The sequence below is a fragment of the Neoarius graeffei genome, chromosome 6 (genome assembly GCF_027579695.1).
Source record: "Neoarius graeffei isolate fNeoGra1 chromosome 6, fNeoGra1.pri, whole genome shotgun sequence".
NCBI lineage: Eukaryota > Metazoa > Chordata > Actinopteri > Siluriformes > Ariidae > Neoarius > Neoarius graeffei.
In genome coordinates, this window is record NC_083574.1 from 6151856 (window position 1) to 6178267 (window position 26412).

The window sequence follows — 26412 nt, forward strand, 5'->3', positions numbered from 1 at the left end:
ACAAGATAACAGGAAGACAAAACAAAATCAAGAGAAGAAGAAATGTAGAGAAGAGCAGGGGAAGAACTGAGTCAAGCAGTAAAGAACAGGGGAAAAACAGAAAAAGGTCCAAGTAAAGAACATGAAAATAATCAAGATGTAAAGAACAGAAAAATAACCAAGTAAAGATGTAAAGAATAAAAAAACAAGAACAGGAAAAGGACCAAGTAAAGATATAAAGAACAGGAAAAGGACCAAGTAAAGATGTAAAGAAAAAAACAAGTAAAGAACAGGAAAAGGACCAAGTAAAGATATAAAGAACAGGAAAAGGACCAAGAACCAAGTAAAGGGCAGGAAAAGGACCAAGTAAAGATGTAAAGAACAGGAAAAGGGCCAAGAACCAAGTAAAGAATTTTAAAAAACAAAAACAAGGACAGAAAAATAATCAAGTAAAGATGTAAAGAACAGGAAAAGAACCAAAAACCAAGTAAAGAACAGGAAAATAATCAAGAACAAAGTAAAGAACAGAAAAAAAAAATCAAGTAAATTTGTAAAAAACAAACAGAAAAGGCACCAAGTAAAAATGTAAACAGGAAAATAATCAAGTAAAGATGCGAAGAACAGGAAAAGAACCAAGTAAAGGAAAGAAAGTTTTATCTTCACCTGTAGGTCTCCAGATGATCTTCAGATGTCACAATTATTAGAAATTTCCATTTCAATAAATATCATTTTGATTATTTCTGTATCAGTCTGAACACACACACTACTTTTAATATTTTGAATACTTTTTTTGCCTCTTACTTTCTGTAAGTGATGGAGCCAGAGATGGAAATCTTCACTGAGAAGAAATTAAGATCATCACAAACTTTAACGTTGCTAAAACTAATTTCATTGGGGGAAGTAAATGAACATTGTCTACACATGGACCAAGAGCTAACTGTCTGTACGGTGTGCACTTTATCATTTATCACACATTCGTTCATCTTGAGGAACATCGATCAGGGTCACAGGGAGTCTGGAACCAATCCCGGGACCGTTCCCAGGGACGAGGTGAGAGAGTTCACTCTGGATATGATGCCAGTCCATCACAGGGCACCATATGGACACACAAACACACACTTAAGGGTATTTTAGCATCACCAAATCAACCCTCTGGCATGCTTTACAGACATCACTCATCCCCAACACTCTCTCACACACCTTCCTGTTTGAAGAAAAACAAACAAAAACCCAAAGACTGTTGTTTAAAAACATTTTATTCTGTTTTCTTTTTTTTTTTTTTTTACAAAAGTTCAATTTAATCACCATGATCTCAGATTAATTAAAACAAACAATGCTCCTATCAGTCATGAATATTGCTGCACTATTTTAACTTTTTTTTTTAAAACACAAACTGCGCCTTAACGAACTAAATCCAAACACAGAGCTTAAAAAGTGGTTTATATATTAAGACTAATTTTTTTTCCTAGTGTCACAAATTAAAACAGTGAAATATATTAAATCATGTTCATGTCATGAAGTGGGAGACTGACATTATCTCTGAAGGATTCCATTATTAACCGTCTCTGTGAGGTGGATGCAAACAACTTTTTAAAAATGTACTGCTGTATTTTGTAACGATCTTAAAATAAATTTAAAAAAAGTTAATAAACAAAGAAATCAATCCAATTCTTCAAAATGGTACATTTTAATATTGATTTCAGGACATCCAAGCAGTAGAAAACTTCATTAGCGAGTATGTAAAGCTGGTAAGGTGTGTGTGTGTGTGTGTGCTGATTCATAAAGTAATTTGTCACAAAATGCGAAAAAGCAAGCATGTAATGGTGCAGTGACCTGTTCATACTTTTACCCATAAATCAAAACGAAATGCTGTGTGTTAGTGGGTCTATAAAGACATTCGATAAAGTTCACGCTCCTCGTAATCTCTCACAGCACGTGACGCACTAACGTCCTGCTTCAGAAATAAACAATTTCACGTGAGCTTTTTCCCCTCCACGTGTGAATCAGAATACGGTAACGAGAACGCGACCCATGTTGGCGTTGATGACTTGATCGGGTAAAACGGCTCCCGCTGGATGACGGGTTCAGCACAGATGCAGCACTGATTTGTTAATTTCGGGGTTCGTCCAGTCGTTCCTGAGGTCGTCCAGGTGGTTGTCAAAGTCTATGAGGTTTTCGTAGGATCTGCTCTCCAGCAAGGCTGATGTGATCTTCTGGGCTTCTGTCCAGTCCTCGAATGAATCTCTGTAACGATAAGGAATTTAATAAAATGCTCCGAGACATGCCGTTATAGGAAAACCAAAACGTCGAGGGCGTAGTAGCTCATCTGGCCTGCCATCAAAACACTCAGAACGACCAAAAAGAACTGAAATGTGACGATGTGAGAGAGGACCGACCTCCACGACAAACTGTTCACAACAGGAACATCAACAAAGGACTAAATTTTGTTCCCCGAGGGAAGATCGACCCAAAACATCAATCAGAACTGAATTTGCATGATCAGCGAGAGAGGATTCTAATCAGAAGAAAACGTGTCAAGTTGACCTGATTAATTTGTTTGCAAAAAAACTGACAATACAATGACCAAGTGTTGTACAGAAGGTCGAGTTCTTTCAAATAAAACAATCAGAACTGAAGGAGGAGATATGATTTCACTGAAAATAAACAAAGTTAACGGGAAAAAAAAAATCAACAAACAAACGACCAAGTTTTATTCCTCAAGGGAAGCTCGACCCAAAACATCGATCAGAACTGGAATCGGATGAGAACTGCGAGAGGAGATACAATTCGAATGAGAAGCCCCAAAACTCATTAAGGTGACCTAATTAGCAGTTCGTTGGAAAAACTGATCATACAACGACCAGGTGTTGTACAGAACATCGAGTTCTTTCAAATAAAATAATCAGAACTGTAATCCATTGAGAACTGAAGGAGGGAGGAGATACAATTTAACTGAAAATAAACAAACAATTTGTTTACAACAGGAAAATCAACTAAGAAGCGACCGGGTTTTGTTCTATGGAATCAATTTTGTGCCAAAATGTTCATACAATACTTTTGAAATATCAAACAAAAACGACAAATCAAAATACAAAAGTCAATTTTTTTTAGACTGGCAAACAAATTATTCGTGTAATCGTGCAAAACATGAGTCTATAGAGATCTTGCAGTCACGTGACCGGAAAGTTAACAGCCGCCATCTTGTCGGTAAAAAACACAGCTGAATACTTCTGCACTCGTGTACAGAATGGATCAATTTCAACCGACGGACTACACGGCTCATTTTTCTAATGAACAGATAACTAGATATATGTTTAAAATAAACGACCTACAGATTAGTGACCCTTATGGCTTACCGGATGGAGTTTTCACGACCGTGTCAGTGGATTTTGAACTGCCAGAGGTGGAATACCCAGACGTGTATAATTACCTCATTAACTTTCCCTCGCTGTTCAGTGGTGAAGCACTGAACGGGTCATTGGACGGGTAAGTCACTTAAGTATTGAGTATAGCACTGACCAGCCGATTACAGAATAGAACAGAATAAGGTAATTCCAGCTGTAATTCCAAATCGTCCGTCTTGTTTACCATGGATCTGGCGTTGGAGAGGTAGAGGCTTAGCAGTGGAGGTTTGAGTGGCTGTTTTCTGAGCTTAGTCAACAGGCCGGCTCTGCCTGCAGCCTCGCTTTTGCTTCCTCTCCTGACACCGCCTCCTTCGCTTTGCTTCCGATAACAATCCACGGAGACTCCGCTGGTCTCGCTATCTCGTCCGGAATGCTTTTTTTTTTCTCGTCCGGAATGTTGTGCATGCGATGGAAATCGCTACAAACAGTCATTTTCTGCTGGAAACCAATGTCCAGTAAGTCCATACGGTTGTAGTGGATATTGAAGTCCGGTACAGACGAACAACACGCAAAAATACACACAAAAAACGTGCACAGGTAGGGAGAGCTTGTAGCCGCAGCCGTTGTAGTAGAATTGTATATAGTAGGGTTTTCCAGAAGAAAAGGTAGAAGTAAAAGCAGAAGTAGAACCAGAAGTAGAAGGCGGAATATGGCGTTTGACCGACACGATGGCGTCTGTCACAATCTGGATCGGCTGTGACGTCACATGCAAGTGCTCCATAGGGACAGTTTTTACTTTAAAGTGACAATCCAGCAATATCTAAGTAAATCGATATCGAATCGGATCGTGACCTTATGAATCGGAATCGGATCGATCCGGGAAATCTGGATCGATTCCCAGCCCTAATTTTAAACTCAAACATTATCCTGTCTGTCATGAGGCAGCACCGGTTTTTTTTTTTAACCTAGAGGTGTATGATAACAAAAACCCCGCTGGTCTCGCTATCTCATCCGGAATGTTGTGCATGCGATGGAAATCGCTACAAACCGTCATTTTCTGCCAGAAACCAATGTCCAGCAAGTCCATACAGTTGTAGTGGATATTGAAGTCTGATACAGACGAACAACACGCAAAAACACACACAAAAAACATAAAAAACGTGCACAGGTAGGGAGAGCTTGTAGCCGCAGCCGTTGTAGTAGAATTGTATATAGTAGGGTTTTCCAGAAGAAAAGGTAGAAGTAGAACCAGAAGTAGAAGGTGGAAATATGGCGTTTGACCGACAAGATGGCGTCTGTCACAATCTGGATCGGCTGTGACGTCACATTCAAGTGCTCCATTACTCTTCAGAAACCTTTTATTTTTGTTCCGCGTCTTTCTCAGTTTTGTTTGACGTAATTTATTTTGGTTGCGATTCCAGCTTTCTCGTTTGCGCTCCCTGACTTTTTGCTTGCAGTTTTGGCACAAACTTCACGTGTGGGTGGGCTGTCCAGGAATGCATTCCCATTGGCTAACTTGTGTTTGATTGACAGCTACGCTCAGCCATTCCCTACTCGGATTCTGGCGGACTGTTTGACGAGTGACCGATCCATTGACGGTAAACAAGGATCGAGTGGACTTCAGTGGCGACTATGATATTGAATTAATTCAACAAAGTGTAAGTACGGGACAAATGTGTTGTATGTGTTGCAGTAGTACAAAACCCAAGTAGGAAATGGGCGCAACAGCCTCCGGGGGAATGGCTGAGCATAGCTGTCAGTCAAACACAAGTTAGCCAATGGGAATGCATTCCTGGACAGCCCACCCACACGTGAAGTTTGTGCCAAAACTGCAAGCAAAAAGTCAGGGAGCGCAAACGAGAAAGCTGGAATCGCAACCAAAATAAATTACGTCAAACAAAACTGAGAAAGACGCGGAACAAAAATAAAAGGTTTCTGAAGAGTAATAGACTGATATTTTGCACGATTACATGAATAATTTGTTTGCCAGTCTAAAAAAAATTGACTTTTTTTTTGTATTTTGATTTGTCGTTTTTGTTTGATATTTCAAAAGTATTGTATGAACATTTTGGCACAAAATTGATTCCATATTGTTCCTCATGGGAAGATCGACCCAAAACATCGATCGGAACTGAAATCGGATGAGAAATCAGAGAGGAGATACAATTCTCGTGAAAGGCCTGGGAAATTTGTTAATTTAGCCCAATTATGAACTCGTTAGCAAAAAATTTGACAAAACAACGACCGGGTTTTGTACGGAGTGAGGAGTTCTTTCACACAAAACAATCAGAACGGAAATCCATGGAGAACTGACGGAGGAGATACGATTTAACTGAATTGTGGACGATGGATGCTGCACCATGTTTAACCTAAAGCAGGGGTTGAAACACTCGCCAGCCCGTCTCACTAGTTGATTTTTAATCTCGTGTATACATGAAGCACCTTAGTATACGCCCTAACGTTCACTAAATCAAACATACCGACACTGATTCAGTGTCTAAAGACAGAAAGCAAGTCAATAGCAGTACGAGAGTGAGGAAAGGGGGCGGGGCTTTCAAAAACACACACCTGTAGCATTCATTCCAGATTCAGCTTGCGTGTTAGAAAGAAAAGAAAAAGAGCTTGCTGTATGTGATTTTTCCATCAGGGAATCACAGGCACACGGTGATGTTTGAGGTTTTAAGTAACGCCACTCACATGCTCGCATCTCTGCACTTCCACTTATTGTCCGAATGATCGTAGATGGAAAGAGCTGGTATAGAGCATCCCATGGTAAACTTGCTGTTGTCCACCTGAGAGAGTAAACACAGCAGGAGGATCAGTGACCCACATTTTACTCACATCTGTATTAGATCTAGAAGAGATAATATACATCCAAGGTTTTTCAACCACATCTGTGTCAATGAATCAGTACAAAACTGTCAGGGCCCGCTCCAACAACACCAGTAACTATAACTCCAATCTATAGCTGGATTTAGTTCCAGTCTGGAGCAGAAACACCACCACCATAATCCCTGACTAAAACGTCGCTTGGTCCGGACACTCAGGGAAATAAACGCATGCAACTTAGGAATAGTCATGGAAGCTTTTTCCAAGTAGTAGCACATTATTCCGGGTCATACTGTACAGCCTGGACTTCAAAACGACCCAAAAAATGAATACAAAAGACGTCATGTTACGGATTGTAATACGGATGCTAATAATTTACGGATTGGTCATGGATGTTTCAGTATATTACAGATTGGTTACTGATTTCATACGGATGATGCATCATGGATTTAAAAAAAAAAAAAGTCTAAAACAACTAAATGTTTGGGCTACTGAAGTTCATAATTAAAATACATCTTATCTGCATTTATATGTTTACTTTCTTAATTTACTATTGATATTATTTCACAGAAAATAATCACCGTGAATAAAAGATCCGTGCTTTGTATTTTTTTTTTTCCCGTGAATCCGTATTCCGTGATGCAACAAGGATGTACAAAGATACCCAGGAAAAATAGGACGTGCTCAGATAACGTCACGTGTAATCTGACCAATTCCCTGATTGGTCAGATGTTTTATCGGATCAGGTCCAGGCCTGGAAAAATCGCTCCAGAAGCGATCTCAGTGATAGGAATAAACCCAGGCCTGGGCTATAGGGATCGTTATCGGTCTGGTGTGAGCACCGAACATATAAACTGCAGCGGACCCATTTATTTATAGTTATAGTTATTGTGGGACCGGGCCTTAAGAACTTCAGAACAGTTTCAGTAAGACTCTCTCACATTCTCATCTCATCCACAATATGATTCTCAAATTCTCAATGCGTGTTACATCCTGTAGTCACGTGATGCACTTTAACTGGCAAAAATGAAGGAGGAAGTAGAACAGATGACGGTGAGAGTTTTGAGTAAACGCTCGTTCTTTTTTCAGAACGCTGAAATTCCAGTCGTATCTGTGCGTCAGACGCAGTTACAGTGAAGGATGGATGATAAAATGATTATCGAGCTCACAGTGAGAGTCAAAGCGCCAACGTTCCATCCAATCCTGTGTTTTAGCTTGAAAACCGAACTGAGCAGACTAAAATAACAGACCGAGTTTGGTTTGATATATAATACAGATTTAGAGAAACGACCCAGTATATGATTGTTATGGTCTTCTAAAAACGAACGTTTCTACTGTAGCATGTCATGTCACAAGTGAACATGCTGTTGCTCGAGGTCTCTGAGGAGAGGAGATGGAGATCTGATGAGATGAGACGAGACATTCTTTCCTCATGCTGCACCTAAAACGTATTATTGGAGTGCGGCTGATGACTTTATTTCCTCTCGATATGTTTGTGTATCAGGATTGTTGCAGTACTCTACAAAGGGTTTAACTAGAGATATTGTTATTTAACAATTATTCAAGGTTTACAATATGGCACAAGCTACTTCTGATAAAATCGCGCACTCCGATTGGTTCCTTGGTGGGCAGAATTTTCCCGTAACGCCTGTAAGCAATTACAGACTTTCCTTCCAAGGCGCCAGCTTTCAACGTTGCAAAACGCAAACAAAATGACAAAAAAAAAAAAAAGCTGAATCGGAAATCAAAACAGAATCAAAAACGGCCGAAAGACAAACAAGTGTCAGCGAGTTATTCAAGAAATGAGCAACGAAGAGCATCAGAAACCGCTAACAGAAATGTAGTTTTGAAACCGCTAGCCGTTTATTCTGCATGCGTGACTCAACTACGTTACACATATGACATGACTGATTGAAAGCAACGTCACAATCTATTTTAATCTCAGAAATAAAAAAGCTATATAATAAACTCCTTATTAACCTCACTTGCTTGGTCTTGATGGAAAAATATCAGAATGAGGTCTTTTTGTCCTGTCAAGACCGCTGTCTGATATTTTCCTGTAAAGACCTCGCGCTCGGTTAATAATAAGTAGTTATTATTTTCTTCGCGGTCCAGTTTCCATCAAATCCTGTGCTCTGATTGGCTGGCGAGCGGGTCTTGTATCCTATGGTACGGACCCCGGTTACGGACCTCTGGTGACTCGCTCGTTCACAACAACAAACATAGTAGCATTTTTGTCAACATTTATCTTTTTTTAATAAAATGTATTTAAAAGATGATCAAAAATCTTATACATTTTCTCATCTCATTATCTGTAGCCGCTTTATCCTGTTCTACAGGGTCGCAGGCAAGCTGGAGCCTATCCCAGCTGACTACGGGCGAAAGGCGGGGTACACCCTGGACAAGTCGTCAGGTCATCACAGGGCTGACACATAGACACAGACAACCATTCACACTCACATTCACACCTACGCTCAATTTAGAGTCACCAGTTAACCTAACCTGCATGTCTTTGGACTGTGGGGGAAACCGGAGCAGACAAAGCAGCGAAAGCGAGTTTTACTACCCTGAGGAAGACGAAATAAAAGAAAACATTTCAGGAGAAAGCTAAACCTGTAACTTGCTAACGCCGAGCAAAAACATGGCTGAATCCTGAATGACTCCTATGTGTATAAATAGGGGACTACATAGGTGGCAAAATGTAGTTTTTTTCCTGGCATGGAAGTGCACTTGTATACCGAGGAGGAAGCAATTGGCATTACAGCCGTGAATGAGGATTCAAAATAGCATTAATTTTACAGCATGGATAGCGATAACGACAGCGTTCACAGCGAAAGTGAGTTTTACTACCCTGAGGAAGAAGAAATAAAAGAAAATATTTCAGGAGAAAGCTAAAAACTTTTAACTTGCTAACGCCGAGCAAAAACATGGCTGAATCCTGAATGACTCCTATTTGTATAAATAGGGGACTACATAGGCGGCAAAATGTAGTTTTTTTCCTGCCACAGAAATGCACTTGTATACCGAGGAGGAAGCAATTTGCATTACAGCCGTGAATGAGGATTCAAAATGGCGGCTCGGCTCGGTTTTCCCTTTCAGGCGCTCTCGTTTTCTGTTAGAATTTGGTAAAGAAAAAAATAAATACATTATTTACCAGCTTAAGGTCGGTCCGTATGGTGAAATACCGTGACCTCAGCCTTGAATACTGACCTCGGCCCAGAGGGCCTCGCTCAGTACTTTCAAGACCTCGGTCACGGTATTTCACCATACGGACCTCCCAGCTGGTAAATAACACACACACATATATATATATATATATATATATATATATATATATATATATATATATATATATATATATATATCTCCACTGAGCCTGAGGCAGATAATCGTTTTAGTACAAATACACAGGTGATTGTTTAAAATTTTTTTTTACATCATATTAAAAAAATTATTTTTTCAAACTTCAAAAGCGCCATGCAAATGTAATAAAAGCGCGGCGCAGACTTGTGTCACTGATCTACGCAGAGTCACATCAAATACTTTGTTTTGAAATCGAGAAAATGAATCACAACTCCACCTTACCTTTGAACAGTTTTAGACCAAACTTCGTAGCATCTTTAGTGCTTTTAGGAACAGCGTTTCATCATTTGTAATTATTCCTCACTTACGGTGACGAAGCGACTGGAAGCCATTTTGCCGAGTCGCTCAAGGTGATCATTAGAAATAGTCCAAATCCCTCGACCAATCAGAGCACATGATTTCCTATAATCACCTGCATATTTATTCTAATGATATTTATTTTATTACCTCTGCACTATGGTAGGCCTACAAAACGTTACATTTCCAAAAACGTCAGAGCCTCACCAAATACTGACTTTGCTTGCTTTACTGCTCCTTTTATAATAATCAGAAATGTTAAATTTCATTATTTCCGAAGGCACGCATGACACAGTGCTGTACACGAGAGTTAAAAAGCTATGTCGTAGCTAAGGCGCTCAGGTTCAGACCTCACACTATAAACGTAAACCATCGAGGTGTTTCACACCACCATGCACATTCCTGTTACACACAGCTACACACCCAACAAAAATGTTTTTCTTTTTCCAGGTTATAGATTAATCAGTCAACTGTTAAATTAAAAGCAAAGCTTGGACCTGAACCCTGTTTAACCTTGCAGCTTTGCGTCAAGAAAAATGAGGTTGAGAAAATCCCGGAGTTTCCCTTTAACACAATTAAAATGACTCACAATGATCATCGCTGCTTCGCTGAAGTTCTCTAAAATCCTCGTAGCGACCTTTTCAGCAACCTGACTCGGCCTGAGGAGGGGAAAAACGTTTACAAAACACACATGACTCTCTGACAGCTTTCATTTATGTTTCTTCATTTGGAAAGACATTATTTAAGGTTATTTTACAAGCATGACCAAAAATAAGAGGTTTCTGATCTAGAACATGACATGCTTCTTAGAGTTTAGAGATTTAACTGGATAATATTGACATTGTGATAAATTACCTCACAGTATGCTTTGAGATGCATTATTTAATAAATCGTTCACAAACCTTAGACAGATAGATGGATAAACTTTCAAGAATGATATTTTCGTTCATGGAATTTATTATTATTATTTTTTTTTTTACCTCGCATCCTTGATGCGTTCGTTGGCTTGATAATAACCAGCGATGACGTATTTGTTTTCTTTACACCATGTATCAATCTGGAAAAACACACAAACAAATACGACTCAATTCAACTATTCAAACAAAGACAGAAAACGTATGGTTCTGCTGTGAGTCCTTTTGTGCACTGTGGGTTTCGTCTGTTGACTTTTTGGCGAAAAAAATTATTAATTCCATCCACAAATGCATTTCACATGCGTCGTCTCAATCACTGCTGATGAAAATATCAGAAATCACATCTAAGGGGCGTCACTGTCTGATCACCTGACTAGCACGACTGTCACTGATCATCCTCTTTCGGCTGCTCCAGTTAAGGGTTGACACAATGGGTCTGTTCTGAATAGGTTTTACACTGGATGCCCTTCCTGTCCTGATGTGACCCTCGCCAATCTATCCGGACTCTGGACCGGTGTTCTGATAAACGGTCCTACATCCGCGAAGCGTCCTATGGTAGGAGGGGATGTCAGACATGTCTGTCGAGCAGTCCTACACTGCAGGAAATCCTACAGTGTGATTCAACTTTAACTTTTAGTCATAGTTCACGGTTTTTCCCTCTGCAAAGAACATGCTTCTACACTGATACAACGTCCACCAACCCTGTCAGAATTCATATGAATGTAGGACGTCCTGACAATTCAAACGACTCCGTCAGAATATGCTTTTACATTCATATGAATCTAGGACGCTCTGACTCTTCAATTGACCCTGTCAGAATATGTAGAATTAATAGTTTTTTTTGTCACTATTCACAAGTACCATTTGCTCTATTAAAATGAGTGTAGGACGTTCTTACAATTCAAATGACGCCGCAGGACGTTCTGACAACTCATATGACCACGTCAGAATATGCTTCTACTGTAAGTAGGACGTTCTGACTATTCAAACTACAACAGCTGATCGGATAGGTCAGAAGTTGAAGCGCTTTGGTGGAAGATCGTGAAGGGGAGATATTTCAGATGTATTGCAAGACTCACGCAATGGTTAGAAATCAGCATTATGTCAGATTAAGTAGTAAAGACTGAATGCATGCCGTTAACCTGCACCGTTTATTCTGCACCGTTTATAGTAGGGATGTTAACCGTTGACCGTTTGACCGGTGGTTGACCGAATCAACGTTAACCGGTTAAATTTTTTTTGGTTGTCGGTGACAAAAAAAAAAAAAATCAATCGTTTTGAAGCTGCCGATTTTGGAGCGGAGAACCTGGAATTCTGTGTTTGTAAACGCTTGGGGCATGCCATGCGGTGTAAGGACGACAGCTGACAAATCAGAAACACCCATTCAGTCATGTCCCGCCCCAGTTAAAGACAGCTGACAAATCAGAAACACCCATTCAGTCATGTCCCGCCCCAGTTAAAGACAGCTGACAAATCAGAAGCACCCATTCAGTCATGTCCCGCCCCAGTTGAACACAGCTGCCCCAGTGTTGCCAGATTGGGCGGTTTTAAGTGGATTTTGGCGGGTTTTGAACATATTTTGGGCTGGAAAACGTCAGCAATATCTGGCAACACTGGCTGCCACTCGGCGAAAGAAAAAGTGTAGACACAGGGTTTTTAGCTTACAAATTACTATTCTGTTTTTATTATTATTATTATTATTAGAAGGCACATCGAGTTTAGTCCTGCCTTGGCCAGTGCATTCTGAAAGTATGTTTCGGTCTGTAGCCAACAATGCATGTTATTGCAGATCATATCTCTCCACACAAACTAAAGGCGCAGATGCCGACTTTTTCACGGCTTTTTCATGGACTGTAACGGCTTTTGTTTATGTAGTAATTTTAATACAGAATTTACTCTGATTAAATTATTCAGACACTCCAACGCCCCCCCCCCAAAAAAATCGGATCTGCACGAGCCGTGAAAAAGGCGCGCCGTTTGCATCCCTGTTTAAACTCCTAGGTTAACCGACTAATGAGGCTCGGTGGTCGGTCAAGATTTTTTTTTAGTTTTCGCCATCCCTAGTTTATAGCACAGCTGATGTAGGACAAAAATCTGTTCAAATGCCAAGAAATGACGTTTTGTGCTCTGCGGATGCGCAGTGGGGCTTTGTAGGACGCATTGACATGTAGGACAGTTTATCAGAACACCGGAACTAAGCACACACTGTTTTGTGGAACATCAGTGGCTGGGTATTTTTACCTAATCTGCATGTCTTTGGACTGTGGGAGGAAACTGGAGGAAACCCATGCAGACACGGGGAGAACATGCAAACTCCACAGAGAAAAGCCCCTGTCAGGGGTGAGGTTTGAACCTGGAACCTTCTTGCCGTGAGGCGACCGTGAGAACCACTGCACGCCACTGTGCCCACCCATGACTGCCACTAATAGTTCTGGCTATTTTTGGAACGAAGCTGCCAGTGGAAAAAGCAAGTTTGTGGATGGTGTTACAAAGATCATGTTTTAAAACAAATAATCTAAAAAAAAAAATTCCACAAATGTTTCCATCACCAGCTGTAAAAAAGGAAGTACCTTAGTACCCACAGGGATAAAGATACAGTCGAGCGGTGGCTACAATTAATCAGACACCTTTTCAGATTTACCAATAAAAAAACAATTGTACAAAGCTGAGTTGCAGTTACAACAGTTATTATTGGTTAATTAATCAACCGGAAGACCCGCCTCGCCCTTTGATCTTCTTGTCTGATGACAGCTCGTGACCTGAGATGGATTTTTTTTTTCAGCACGATTAGCAATTTTTCAGAAAACCTGGACGTTATCATCGCAGGCAAGCGTGGTGGAAAGATCATGGACATGTTTTTACTGATCAAATTCACCGATATTTCATGATCTCTTTGTTGAAACCTACTTTGTTTCTTACTCTTTCATTTGACAGTCGCCATTTTGTATCTAAACGTGCGTTTGAGAAGTCACGTGAAGTGCAGATAATGGTGGTGAAAGTGATCACCATTATCGACACCCTGTGGAATTAAGGGACATTTGCAACGATTCTGGATCGATCTTTGTGTAGCATTGTTGAAGTCGATGAAGTACTTGATTGATTCATAACAGAATGGAATGTTTATAGAGGATTTGGAATCAGATTGCAATAAATAGAATTAGAATTAAAGTTCCAAGCATATTTTTAAAAAATTACATGCTTGAAATATTTAGATCTTTCTATGACATTCAGAAAATATATATTTGTTGCAGTTTGTTGTAAATATCTACCACATATTACAATATCAGTAGACATTTTATATTTTGGCTCGAGGAATGACATGCGACTTTTGACCTGGATTTTCATGGGGTTACAATCTCAATTCCCTGTTGTCGTTTATTGGTAAACTACAAAACTAGAAAATTAATACAAAACAACGAATGATAAATAAAATGTGATCTACAAAAATACTTTGAAAGTGGGTAGAAAGTGGAACAAAAAGATCTTCTGACGCAGGTTAAACATTATCAGTTCATTTGGTTACAAACATTAGAATTACTTCCTCATTGTTAACTTAATACCACATACCAATTATTAATTATTTATTTTTTTAAATAAATAATCATCTGGATGGCGATAACCGTGGACAAAGCTGTCGATAACTGTGGAACAGTGCCGATAACTGTGGGCACAGGTGCCGATAATTGTGGAACAGTGTTGATAACCGTGGGCAAAGCTGTCGATAATTGCGGAACAGTGTCGATAACTGTGGGCAAAGCTGCCGATAACTGTGGGCAAAGCTGCCGATAACTGTGGGCAAAGCTGCCGATAACTGTGGAACAGTGTTGATAATTGTGGAACAGTGTCGATAACCGTGGGCAAAGCTGTCGATAATTGTGGAACAGTGTCGATAACCGTGGACAAAGCTGTCGATAATTGTGGAACAGTGTCGATAACCGTGGACAAAGCTGTCGATAATTGTGGAACAGTGTCGATAACCGTGGACAAATCTGTCGATAATTGTGGAACAGTGTCGATAACCGTGGACAAAGCTGTCGATAATTGTGGAACAGTGTCGATAACCGTGGACAAAGCTGTCGATAATTGTGGAACAGTGTCGATAACCGTGGACAAAGCTGTCGATAATTGTGGAACAGTGTCGATAACCGTGGACAAAGCTGTCGATAATTGTGGAACAGTGTCGATAACCGTGGACAAAGCTGTCGATAATTGTGGAACAGTGTCGATAACCGTGGACAAAGCTGTCGATAATTGTGGAACAGTGTCGATAACCGTGAACAAAGCTGTCGATAATTGTGGAACAGTGTCGATAACCGTGGACAAAGCTGTCGATAATTGTGGAACAGTGTCGATAGCCGTGGACAAAGCTGTCGATAATTGTGGAACAGTGTCGATAACTGTGGGCAAAGGTGCCGATAATTGTGGACAAAGCTGTCGATAATTGTGGAACAGTGTCGATAACTGTGGGCAAAGCTGTCGATAACTGTGGGCAAAGGTGTCAATAATTGTGGAACAGTGTTGATAACTGTGGACCAAGCTGTCGATAATTGTGGAACAGTGTTGATAACTGTGGACCAAGCTGTCGATAACTGTGGACCAAGCTGTCGATAATTGTGGAACAGTGTCGATAACTGTGGGCAAAGGTGTCGATAATTGTGGACAAAGCTGTCGATAATTGTGGAACAGTGTCGATAACTGTGGGCAAAGCTGTCGATAACTGTGGGCAAAGGTGTCAATAATTGTGGAACAGTGTTGATAACTGTGGACCAAGCTTTCGATAATTGTGGAACAGTGTCCATAACTGTGGACAAAGCTGTCGATAATTGTGGAACAGTGTTGATAACTGTGGGCAAAGCTGTTGATAACTGTGGGCAAAGCTGTCGATAATTGTGGAACAGTGTCGATAACTGTGGGCAAAGCTGTCGATAACTGTGGGCAAAGGTGTCAATAATTGTGGAACAGTGTTGATAACTGTGGACCAAGCTTTCGATAATTGTGGAACAGTGTCCATAACTGTGGACAAAGCTGTCGATAATTGTGGAACAGTGTTGATAACTGTGGGCAAAGCTGTTGATAACTGTGGGCAAAGGTGTCAATAATTGTGGAACAGTGTTGATAACTGTGGACCAAGCTTTCGATAATTGCGGAACAGTGTCGATAATTGTGGAACACTGTCGATAACTGGACAAAGCTGTCGATAATTGTGGAACAGTGTCGATAACTGTGGACAAAGGTGTCGATAATTGCGGAACAGTGTCGATAACTGTGGACAAAGCTGTCGATAACTGTGGGCAAAGGTGTCGATAACTGTGGGCAAAGGTGTCGATAACTGTGGGCAAAGGTGTCGATAACTGTGGAACAGTGTTGATAACTGGACAAAGCTGTCGATAATTGTGGAACAGTGTCGATAACCGTGGACAAAGGCGTCAATAACTGTAGCCACCACTCTAGTAGGATTATAAACTGGTACAAGATGATGATGATAAAATGGTGTATTGATGGTACTGATGGTACTCCATACTGAGACCCTGACAGTCTGGGTCAGGAAGAAATCAGTTCTGCAAAAATCCATCCCTCATAGCAAAGGGTTTCTAGTTGCAAAAGTATGTGCACCCCTGTTGCATCATCATTATTATTATTATTTCCATAAAGCATGGCTTTGGTTTGATTGAATAATTATGAATACTGTACAAGATCCTCCTTACCAGAGACAGGGCCACTTCAAGCATGGGTGCCAGAGCTAAAGAGCCGTGAAACAGAGGTACACAGTCCACACACAGGACCCACAGCCCGGCCTGGCTCTCTTTCTTCTTCTCCTTGTGTCTCTCAGCCACCAGCAGTCCGTTGACGGCGCACTGAGGATACTTAGCCGCGTGGAGTAACATCTTACAGTACGCCTGAGTGGTCAGTTTTATCGGCATCTCCGCTTTGTAAAAACCCAAACGTTTGGCATATATAGTAAACTGGAGTGTGTGAAAACCCAGAGCTGCTCTAATGACCGAGCTGAGGCTCTTTAACCAACCAACCGCCTGAGGCGACGGCTCTCACAGAAACGCACAAGTTCGCCTATTAGCTCGCTAGCTAACTTATTTCTCCCTTATCTTTCCAAATTCATTCCTACTTCCAATCCGTATTCTATAACTCTTATGTTTTCTCTAAAGTGCTCCCTAAACGATTTCGTATCAATCAAACAATTTTGTTTCTATATGAAATAAAATAAAATCACAAAAACCTGCTTTCCGAATCATAAACTGGCTCAAACGGCTGCTGCTTGGAGGTTTTTTCCCCCCCTTCCTATAACCCACCCATATTCAACAAATTACTCGACTTTCACTTTGATTGGCTGAGAATTTGTACTCGACTTTCACTTTGATTGGCTGAGAATTTGTACTCGCAAATAATCTACCAATCAGACAGCACTTAGTATGAAAGACATTCATTCACAGCGCAGGAGGTGGGATTTAGACCAGTATACCAATACGGGTAGGGAATTTGTAATGCCTTGCCTGCAGGTGCTGCCTGGACACCGGTACCGTAAAGTATTAGATGTTTTGCGACACGACAACGACACTCAACCCACGCTTAACACCGATCAAAGGTCAGTTTTTCTCGGAATGAGTAGGAACGTAGTAGATTTGAAAACAATATGTGTTTAAACGAATAAGATAAACAGTGCAAACGTTTTAATATTAACACAGCCTCTTGAATAAAAAAGGACATTGAAATTTGCAGTATTCATGGCTTGTAATTGTAGATATAGTTATACAGTTTTATATAAAGGATACGAAAACATGGAAAAATAAATAAAGCCGATTTATATTTATATGACTAAACTTTTGTTTTTATTTTAGAATTTGTTGTTATAACATTTACTGCTTCGATCAACATACGAATCGTTTGTTTCTTTTTTTTTTTTTTGGTACTGTTTTACAATTTTACCCACAATGCTCAGCGCTGACGTATTTCCGGTCTGGATTTCCTACTTCCTCCTTTAGGCGGACGGCCAAAGGGAAGAGGTAGGTGGCTGGGAGATAAATAAGATTATGGTGGATTGTTTCGGATTAATTGTTGTTTCTGTTTATGCTTTTACTCTAAATAATTTTCTACAGCGGTTCCATGTAAATCTGTCCAGCTACGCAAAATGGCGGTTTTGTCATTTTTCGAAAAATCTCAACGTGACATTGAGCTGAGCACAAATTGCCGCATTGGCTTTGCTTGTATCCAGAATCGATGTGTACTTCCTTAATCGGTGCACTACATCTAGTGTCGAAACACTTCATATTTAGTGCACTAGCTCTATGTCTAATCGAAAGGTGTTTGGAAGTGAGCCGGTTTTGCTTCCTGAATGAAGTCAATGTTAGCCGGATTTGTGAAGCTTCTAGATCAGAATAGCTAGTTAGCTTTAGCTGAGTGTATCATGGATGTGTGTGCTAATGAGCTAAATTAAATTATTAATATCGACACCATACAAAGTCACGAATTTGTTGATTTTGTGCTCGACCCAAATATGACCTTCGGGAAGCTAATGCTAGTTTTGCTAAGTTAACACACAGTACATGACTAGCAGTACTATACTGTTTAACGTTGGAAGAATAATTCTCAGCCAGACTGGGTTATTAAATACTGTTTAAATTGAATTCTTCCCACACACTTAATTATATTACACGGTTAATGAGTCTTCCATAAATTATTGCATCTCTAAGAGCCCACAATTACATTAATTAAGCACTGCTGTAGACTATCTACAGAAAGAACTTTATTTTTTTAACCCTTACCTACTTCCTCAAAAGGTTTTGTTTTTTTCCAGGCTGCCATGTTTTTAATGACTTGCCTGGTTAAATAAAAATGTCATCCATGTGCTGTTTGACATACAATACAATATATATAGTACGTACGTACTTAAGCCCATAGCCCCTGATGGGGTATCGGCCATCAACGACCACTCTCCGTTTGTCCCAGTCTTGGGCGATGATCTTCTCCAGTTCCTTCCATCTCTCGGTCCCTGTGCCAGCTATTCTGTAGCCTTCCGTCCTGGTGGTGATGTTTGGAGGCTTCCTTAGGGTGTGTCCCGGCCATTTCCTTTGCCGGATGTCTCCCCACTGGTTCTTGTCCTGTCATTTCCCATAATGCAGCATTTGCAGCACAAAAACATGTCGTGGTCATGTTATATTTTGTAGAGTTTCTAGCTATGTCCATGCCATGAGAAAATACACCTGTTTTTATTGCGTGCGTATATATGAGGGTAAGTCAAAAAGTTCTAAGACGAATTGGGGGGGAAAAATCTTTATTTATGAAAATAACAAAGCTATTTCTGTACATATCGTCCATTTAAGTCTAAACACGTCTGCAAGCGGTGTTTCCATCGGAGAACTCCTTCTTTGGAGAAGTCTGGGGGATGTCTTTCATACCTTTTAGAAATCCTAACATTCTGTCTTGGACTCCGTTCAGACTGCACCCTGAAACAACCCATATCTGATTTTTTTTTTGCCCGTATGCGACCTGTATCCGATTTGTTACTGACAGTCTGAACGACACAGATCCGATTTTTTTCACATGCGACCCAGGCCGCTTGGATATGTGGTCCTAATTCCGATGCATATCCGTTATTTTCACATGCGACTGCAGTCTGACCGGACAGGTCGCATTCATGCGACCTACACGTCATCAACAAGAGACAAACGTCACTATTCTGCGTTGGCTAATCCCGCCTCTTTGGTGGAAAACAACAACATTTGTACAGTTTTCAGAATTTAAATAGACTTTTATAGAATTGATCAAGGCGGCACGGTGGTGTAGTGGTTAGCGCTGTCGCCTCACAGCAAGAAGGTCCTGGGTTCGAGCCCCGGGGCCGGCGAGGGCCTTTCTGTGCGGAGTTTGCATGTTCTCCACGTGTCCGCGTGGGTTTCCTCCGGGTGCTCCGGTTTCCCCCACAGTCCAAAGACATGCAGGTTAGGTTAACTGGTGACTCTAAATTGAGCGTAGGTGTGAATGTGAGTGTGAATGGTTGTCTGTGTCTATGTGTCAGCCCTGTGATGACCTGGCGACTTGTCCAGGGTGTACCCCGCCTTTCGCCCGTAGTCAGCTGGGATAGGCTCCAGCTTGCGTGCGACCCTGTAGAAGGATAAAGCGGCTAGAGATAATGAGATGAGATGAGATTACGTAGATGTGCTTATTACGTGTCAATTTGCGCATGCGGGGCACTTTTGGGTCGTTTTCCGTTCATATTGGAGATCGCATACAAGTCTCATATAATTGGTAATGTGAGCGGCCTAACAAAAAAAATCGGATTTCACAACAAATCGGATATGGGTCGTTTCAGGTTGCAGTCTGAATGTAGTGTTAGAACTTTTTGACTTGCCTTCGTATATCAGTTGCTCTGAGCATTACCAGGGTCCGGTGTAAAGGCTTTGATTAAAATGACCACGCGTTGGACCAAACCTGGTGTAAAATATCCAAAAACAACCTGACCTGTTTTTATTATTAAATATTCCTTAAATTTCAAAATGCAGGATGTGTTTGGCTTTATTTCCTGCACTTTTGTACAGTCAAGAATGAAATACCGTTCCTCCTAGCATATGAAAAGTACATGAATAACTATGAAAATAATTTGTTACAATAAGGACTTAACAAAAAAACACCACACAACCCCACGTTCACCCACACATCTAGCAGCAATTTTTTTTAAATTTTTATTCTTTTAAATGTAAGGTGTATGCTGTGGTATGTAAAGGATTTGATTGCGCTAGTGGAGAAGTACAGTGGTGGGATTGGGGGGGGGGTTACAAGAGTGTTCACGACCCTCACAGCCTGGGCGATAAAGCTGTTGAGAAACCCGGAGGTCTTAGTGCAGATGCTCTGTAGAAATTTCCAACATTTCTGCGCGTAGAATGATATGATGTATAACCACAGATTTAATTAAAAAAAAAAAAGCATTTTAGGTAACCTCAATGCTGAGGACCTGTAATATAATAATTATTAACTGTGTTGTATTTATATTTATTATTATTATTTTTTATCTCCCATATAGAATGCTGGCAACTCGAGCAATTCGTCTTGTTGGGAAACGAGCCTTGTCGACTTCAGCGTGCCTGCGTGGTCATGGTGAGTTTCTCTCACGCATCATGTTACTGATATCCTGATACTTCAATACTGTTCCATTTTTAATCTGTTGTAATAAATGGATCAAAACCCAGAAATCAGTGATTCTGCAAAACGTTGAATGGGAACTCCAGCGAGGCCGATGCAGGTCCGAGGAATTCACTAGAGACGATCGTTTGGAATTGTTGCATAACTAATTTGCCTTAAAAGGGAAGAATGTATTAGAGGAACTCATGAGGTGCACCTTTTACACAAGGATCAGTTTGACACCATTTTGTGCTCCTCGGACATCTCTCATCTCTGGTGCACAATTTAACACGTCATATATCTCACTAACAAAGCTAGAGTTACAGCTAGCACTTTTATGGCTCGCTAGAGTACAAAGTATATTATAGTTACAGTATGGACATCACATGACACTTTTGTTCATATCCGTACCAAGAAATGCTCTTTATAAAGCTTTCTTGACTTAAATGTGTCACTAAGAAATGTTTGCATCATCCTTGGGTGTTTTAAATCCTGACGTGGTAATTTTGAGACTTTTGGTTCTTCATGAGCACTTTTTTTTTTTTTTAAACAATTAGTAAAAAGAAAAATTCAAACACCTTTTAGAAAAGCCAAGGAAATGTTGCCTCCTGTTTCATTCCTGGTTCCGACTTAACATGTTAAAGCAGTAAAATATTGGTGTTGATGGTAAATTTTTCATGATTTGTTTTAAATAACTACAGTTGGAATGTTTGTCTAACAGGCTTGTTCTTGCTTTGCTTTATTTTTCTTTTAGGAGTCGCTAAGGTGGAGGACCCCACCCTCCCAGCATATTTTGACCGTCGTGACAACCCCTTGCCCGAGATTCGATATGTCCAGAACCTGAATGCGGCACAGAAGTCCCTCAAAGAGAAGGAGAAGGGCTCCTGGGCTGTGTTGTCCAACGAAGAGAAAGTTGCACGTACGTACATGCTAAGAACAACAGAAGAACAGCTCGTTACGTCTGGATCAGGTTTCCAGACGTAATGGTCAGTAATGGTTCAGTAATGGTCCCAGAGGATGTCGTGTTAATGATGGATGCACATGGAGTACACTACACATGGTTGTCGCCCCAACAATTATAAACTTTTTTTTTTTTTTTTTATTAAATGCCTTTCATGACTCTTTTACAACCCTGATTCCAAAAAAGTTGGGGCAAAGTACAAATTGTAAATAAAAATGGAATGCAATAATTTACAAATCTCAAAAACTGATTTGTATTCACCATAGAACATAGACAACATATCAAATGTCGAAAGTGAGACATTTTGAAATTTCATGCCAAATATTGGCTCATTTGAAATTTCATGACGGCAACACATCTCAAAAAAGTTGGGACAGGGGCAATAAGAGGCTGGAAAAGTTAAAGGTACAAAAAAGGAACAGCTGGAGGACCAAATTGCAACTCATTAGGTCAATTGGCAATAGGTCATTAACATGACTGGGTATAAAAAGAGCATCTTGGAGTGGCAGCGGCTCTCAGAAGTAAAGATGGGAAGAGGATCACCAATCCCCCTAATTCTGCGCCGACAAATAGTGGAGCAATATCAGAAAGGAGTTCGACAGTGTAAAATTGCAAAGAGTTTGAACATATCATCATCTACAGTGCATAATATCATCAAAAGATTCAGAGAATCTGGAAGAATCTCTGTGCGTAAGGGTCAAGGCCGGAAAACCATACTGGGTGCCCGTGATCTTCGGGCCCTTAGACGGCACTGCATCACATACAGGCATGCTTCTGTATTGGAAATCACAAAATGGGCTCAGGAATATTTCCAGAGAACATTATCTGTGAACACAATTCACCGTGCCATCCGCCGTTGCCAGCGAAAACTCTATAGTTCAAAGAAGAAGCCGTATCTAAACATGATCCAGAAGCGCAGACGTCTTCTCTGGGCCAAGGCTCATTTAAAATGGACTGTGGCAAAGTGGAAAACTGTTCTGTGGCCAGACGAATCAAAATTTGAAGTTCTTTATGGAAATCAGGGACGCCGTGTCATTCGGACTAAAGAGGAGAAGGACGACCCAAGTTGTTATCGGCGCTCAGTTCAGAAGCCTGCATCTCTGATGGTATGGGGTTGCATTAGTGCGTGTGGCATGGGCAGCTTACACATCTGGAAAGACACCATCAATGCTGAAAGGTATATCCAGGTTCTAGAGCAACATATGCTCCCATCCAGACGACGTCTCTTTCAGGAAAGACCTTGCATTTTCCAACATGACAATGCCAAACCACATGCTGCATCAATTACAGCATCATGGCTGCGTAGAAGAAGGGTCCGGGTACTGAACTGGCCAGCCTGCAGTCCAGATCTTTCACCCATAGAAAACATTTGGCGCATCATAAAACGGAAGATACAACAAAAAAGACCTAAGACAGTTGAGCAGCTAGAATCCTACATTAGACAAGAATGGGTTAACATTCCTATCCCTAAACTTGAGCAACTTGTCTCCTCAGTCCCCAGACGTTTACAGACTGTTGTAAAGAGAAAAGGGGATGTCTCACAGTGGGAAACATGGCCTTGTCCCAACTTTTTTGAGATGTGGTGTTGTCATGAAATTTAAAATCACCTAATTTTTCTCTTTAAATGATACATTTTCTCAGTTTAAACATTTGATATGTCATCTATGTTCTATTCTGAATAAAATATGGAATTTTGAAACTTCCACATCATTGCATTCCGTTTTTATTTACAATTTGTACTTTGGGGTGGCACGGTGGTGTAGTGGTTAGCGCTGTCGCCTCACAGCAAGAAGGTCCTGGGTTCGAGCCCCGGGGCCGGCGAGGGCCTTTCTGTGTGGAGTTTGCATGTTCTCCCCGTGTCCGCGTGGGTTTCCTCCGGGTGCTCCGGTTTCCCCCACAGTCCAAAGACATGCAGGTTAGGTTAACTGGTGACTCTAAATTGACCGTAGGTGTGAATGTGAGTGTGAATGGTTGTCTGTGTCTATGTGTCAGCCCTGTGATGACCTGGCGACTTGTCCAGGGTGTACCCCGCCTTTCGCCCATAGTCAGCTGGGATAGGCTCCAGCTTGCCTGCGACCCTGTAGAAGGATAAAGCGGCTAGAGATAATGAGATGAGATGAGAATGAGATTTGTACTTTGTCCCAACTTTTTTGGAATCGGGGTTGTATTATAAAGCACTTGGAGGATTTGTGGCCAGACAAGTTACGCTTAATGATTTAATGGTGCGAAGATCTCACTAGCTTACTTAAATCTTACTCCTCCAGCACTTTTAAACATCGTCTGTTGGGATTTTTGATACTACGAAGGTGCTTCTAAAAAGTTCTTGGCCTCACCTGCAAAAAAAAAAAAAAAGGGGTGTAACCCCCATTTTGGGGCATATAAAACCTTATCACTGTCCAGGAAAAACTCAAATGAAAAGAGGAAAGAAAGCTTCGAGGTGGCGTGCTGCTGCTCCAGGACAATGCGCCTGTCCACACAGCACAGACGAATCAAAATGTGGCTTTGAACTGTTGCCCTGTGCACCTTACTCACCTGACCTGGCACCGTCTGACTTCTATCTGTTTCCCAAACTGAAATCCCACTCGTGTGGTCACCGTTTTCATGATGAAGTCATCCATGGTGTTGAGGAGGATCTGGAGGATCAACCCTTTGCAAAGGGGTAGCGAAGCTTGAGCATCAGTGGACAGAGTGCATTGAAGTTAAAGGAGACTATGATGGAAAAATAATGCAAGAACAATCTTTCTCCTGTGAAGTTTTTGAAGTACCTTTGTACGTTAATAATGGGTTTCTTCAAGAGGAGGAGATTATAAAGAGCGAAGTCTTTCCATTTGATGTGATGCCTTTATTTTTTGCGTATTCCCAGACTTTATTTTGCATCTTTACTGATTGCTGTTTCTTTGCTCGTTGCAGTATACCGTATCAGCTTCAAGGACAGCTTTGCGGAGATGAATAAGGGTACAGGGGAGTGGAAGACCGTGTTCGCTGGAGTCTTGTTCTTCACTGGCTTCACTGGCCTGGTCGTGCTGTGGCAGAGGAAATATGGTACGCGTTCTCGTTAGCATTTATCTGATCCTCAGTACACTTCTGTATCGGCAATAATCTCGAGTGTAAATGTTACTGAAATAACCGTTTCGGTTTTGCAGTTTACGGAGATGTTCCTCATACCTTCGATCCCGAGTACAAGCAGAAGGAGCTCCAGAGGATGCTCGACATGAGGATCAACCCCGTCGAGGGCTTTTCTGCCCACTGGGACTATGAGAACAAAGCTTGGAAGAAATAAATTGTCTTTAATGTTTGTCAGTGGACCACTTTACACAATTTCTTGTTGAATATCCAATGTGCAGTTTGGTGAAAAGTTGATGTATGACTTTGTCTTTACCTCAGTGAATGCATCCTGGAAGACCACTTCCTCTTAAGGTTATTGTATACTATAAAGAGAATAAAGTTCTTAACCATCTTTGTGTTGTAGATTCTTATCCTGTTCAGAACATATTTGGTTAAAAGATTTAGTCACCAGGAGGATGAGGATGCTGGTAAATCAAAAGCCTCCTCCTTAATGGCTCAGCTCTGTCTTCACTACTGTGACTGTTACATAATCTGTGATCAATCCCATCCTCACTTCCACTCATCACTCATTTAATAAGCTCCACTGGCATTCTGTCCTTCTCTATTAGAGAACCATAGCCAGAGATTTGAAGGTTCTTGAAGTCTGTAGAGCTGCTGATTCTCCATGCTGAGAAGAACCTTGAAATGTGGTTCGGTTGCCAAGGAGCACCGGAGACTTCAATTTTCCTTTTACCCCACTCCTGAAATTGTGACTAATCCTTAAACGATCCTGTGTGCTCTTGCATGCATACACGCACACGGGCAACTATTCTCAACTTTTCTACAATATATATACACATGCACAAAAAAAAAAATTAGCATGGGTGATATCTACAAAGGGCGGCATGGTGGTGTAGTGGTTGGCACTGTGAATGTGAGCGTGAATGGTTGTCTATGTGTCAGCCCTGCAATAACCTGGCGGCTTGTCCAGGGTGTACCCCGCCTCTCGCCCATAGTCAGCTGGGATAGGCTCCAGCTTGCCTGCGACCCTGTAGAACAGAATAAGCAGCTACAGATAATGGATGGATGGATATCTACAAAATAATTTTTTAAAGGTTAATGTTTTTTTCCAATCTATTTCAACATTCAACAACATTTTAAATATTAAGTACAAAAGCTTAATATCAAATTGGTTGCTTTCAGTTTGTATTACATAAAGGAAAAAGATTAGTGTATTGCTTCAGTTATATATCACAGTATTAATATCTTTTACCACCCACCTTTCTCCTGCAGACACTATTGATCAAATCCCACCCCCTCCTACCCTCACACCTGACCAATCCCATCCTCTCCTGAAGAACTTTTCACTGATCCTGCTGTCTCCCAAAAGAATTTTGACCAATCCTGACCTCTCCCAAAAAGATTTGACCAATTTCACCTAATCCTGCCCTCCCCCAAAGGAATTTTGTCCAATCCCATCTCTTGCTGAATAAATTTTGTCCAATCCTATCCCTTGCTGAAGGAATTTTGACCAATCTCGCCCTCTTCCCCCCCC

At 40.9% G+C, this 26412-nt stretch overlaps 2 protein-coding genes across 2 annotated transcripts; one reads left to right on the forward strand and one right to left on the reverse strand.

The window, feature by feature from the left end:
• Positions 1-1647: 1647 nt before the first annotated feature.
• emc8 (ER membrane protein complex subunit 8) lies at positions 1648-17021 on the reverse strand. The gene is made up of 5 exons (XM_060923226.1): positions 16432-17021; positions 10793-10869; positions 10402-10471; positions 6021-6115; positions 1648-2223 (listed from the first exon to the last, which is right to left on the reverse strand). Exons 1-5 carry the CDS (start codon positions 16645-16647, stop codon positions 2064-2066), a joined length of 618 nt encoding a protein of 205 aa, XP_060779209.1. The 5' UTR covers positions 16648-17021; the 3' UTR covers positions 1648-2063.
• Positions 17022-17678: 657 nt separating this feature from the next.
• LOC132887700 (cytochrome c oxidase subunit 4 isoform 1, mitochondrial) lies at positions 17679-25269 on the forward strand. Its single transcript, XM_060923225.1, has 5 exons — positions 17679-17742; positions 20754-20827; positions 21606-21770; positions 24723-24854; positions 24956-25269. The coding sequence occupies exons 2-5, from the start codon at positions 20755-20757 to the stop codon at positions 25090-25092; spliced, it is 507 nt and encodes a 168-aa protein (XP_060779208.1). The 5' UTR covers positions 17679-17742; position 20754; the 3' UTR covers positions 25093-25269.
• The last annotated feature ends 1143 nt before the right edge of the window (positions 25270-26412 follow it).

Coding starts and splice junctions, on each gene's coding strand:
- emc8 (XM_060923226.1), bottom strand. CDS start 16,647: ATGCCGATAAAACTGACCACTCAGGCGTACTGTAAGATGTTACTCCAC. Junction 6,116..10,401: donor GCGAAGCAGCGATGATCATT/GTGAGTCATTTT, acceptor TTACTCTCTCAG/GTGGACAACAGCAAGTTTAC. Junction 2,224..6,020: donor AAGTGCAGAGATGCGAGCAT/GTGAGTGGCGTT, acceptor TTATCGTTACAG/AGATTCATTCGAGGACTGGA.
- LOC132887700 (XM_060923225.1), top strand. CDS start 20,755: ATGCTGGCAACTCGAGCAATTCGTCTTGTTGGGAAACGAGCCTTGTCG. Junction 21,771..24,722: donor CAACGAAGAGAAAGTTGCAC/GTACGTACATGC, acceptor TGCTCGTTGCAG/TATACCGTATCAGCTTCAAG. Junction 24,855..24,955: donor GCTGTGGCAGAGGAAATATG/GTACGCGTTCTC, acceptor TCGGTTTTGCAG/TTTACGGAGATGTTCCTCAT.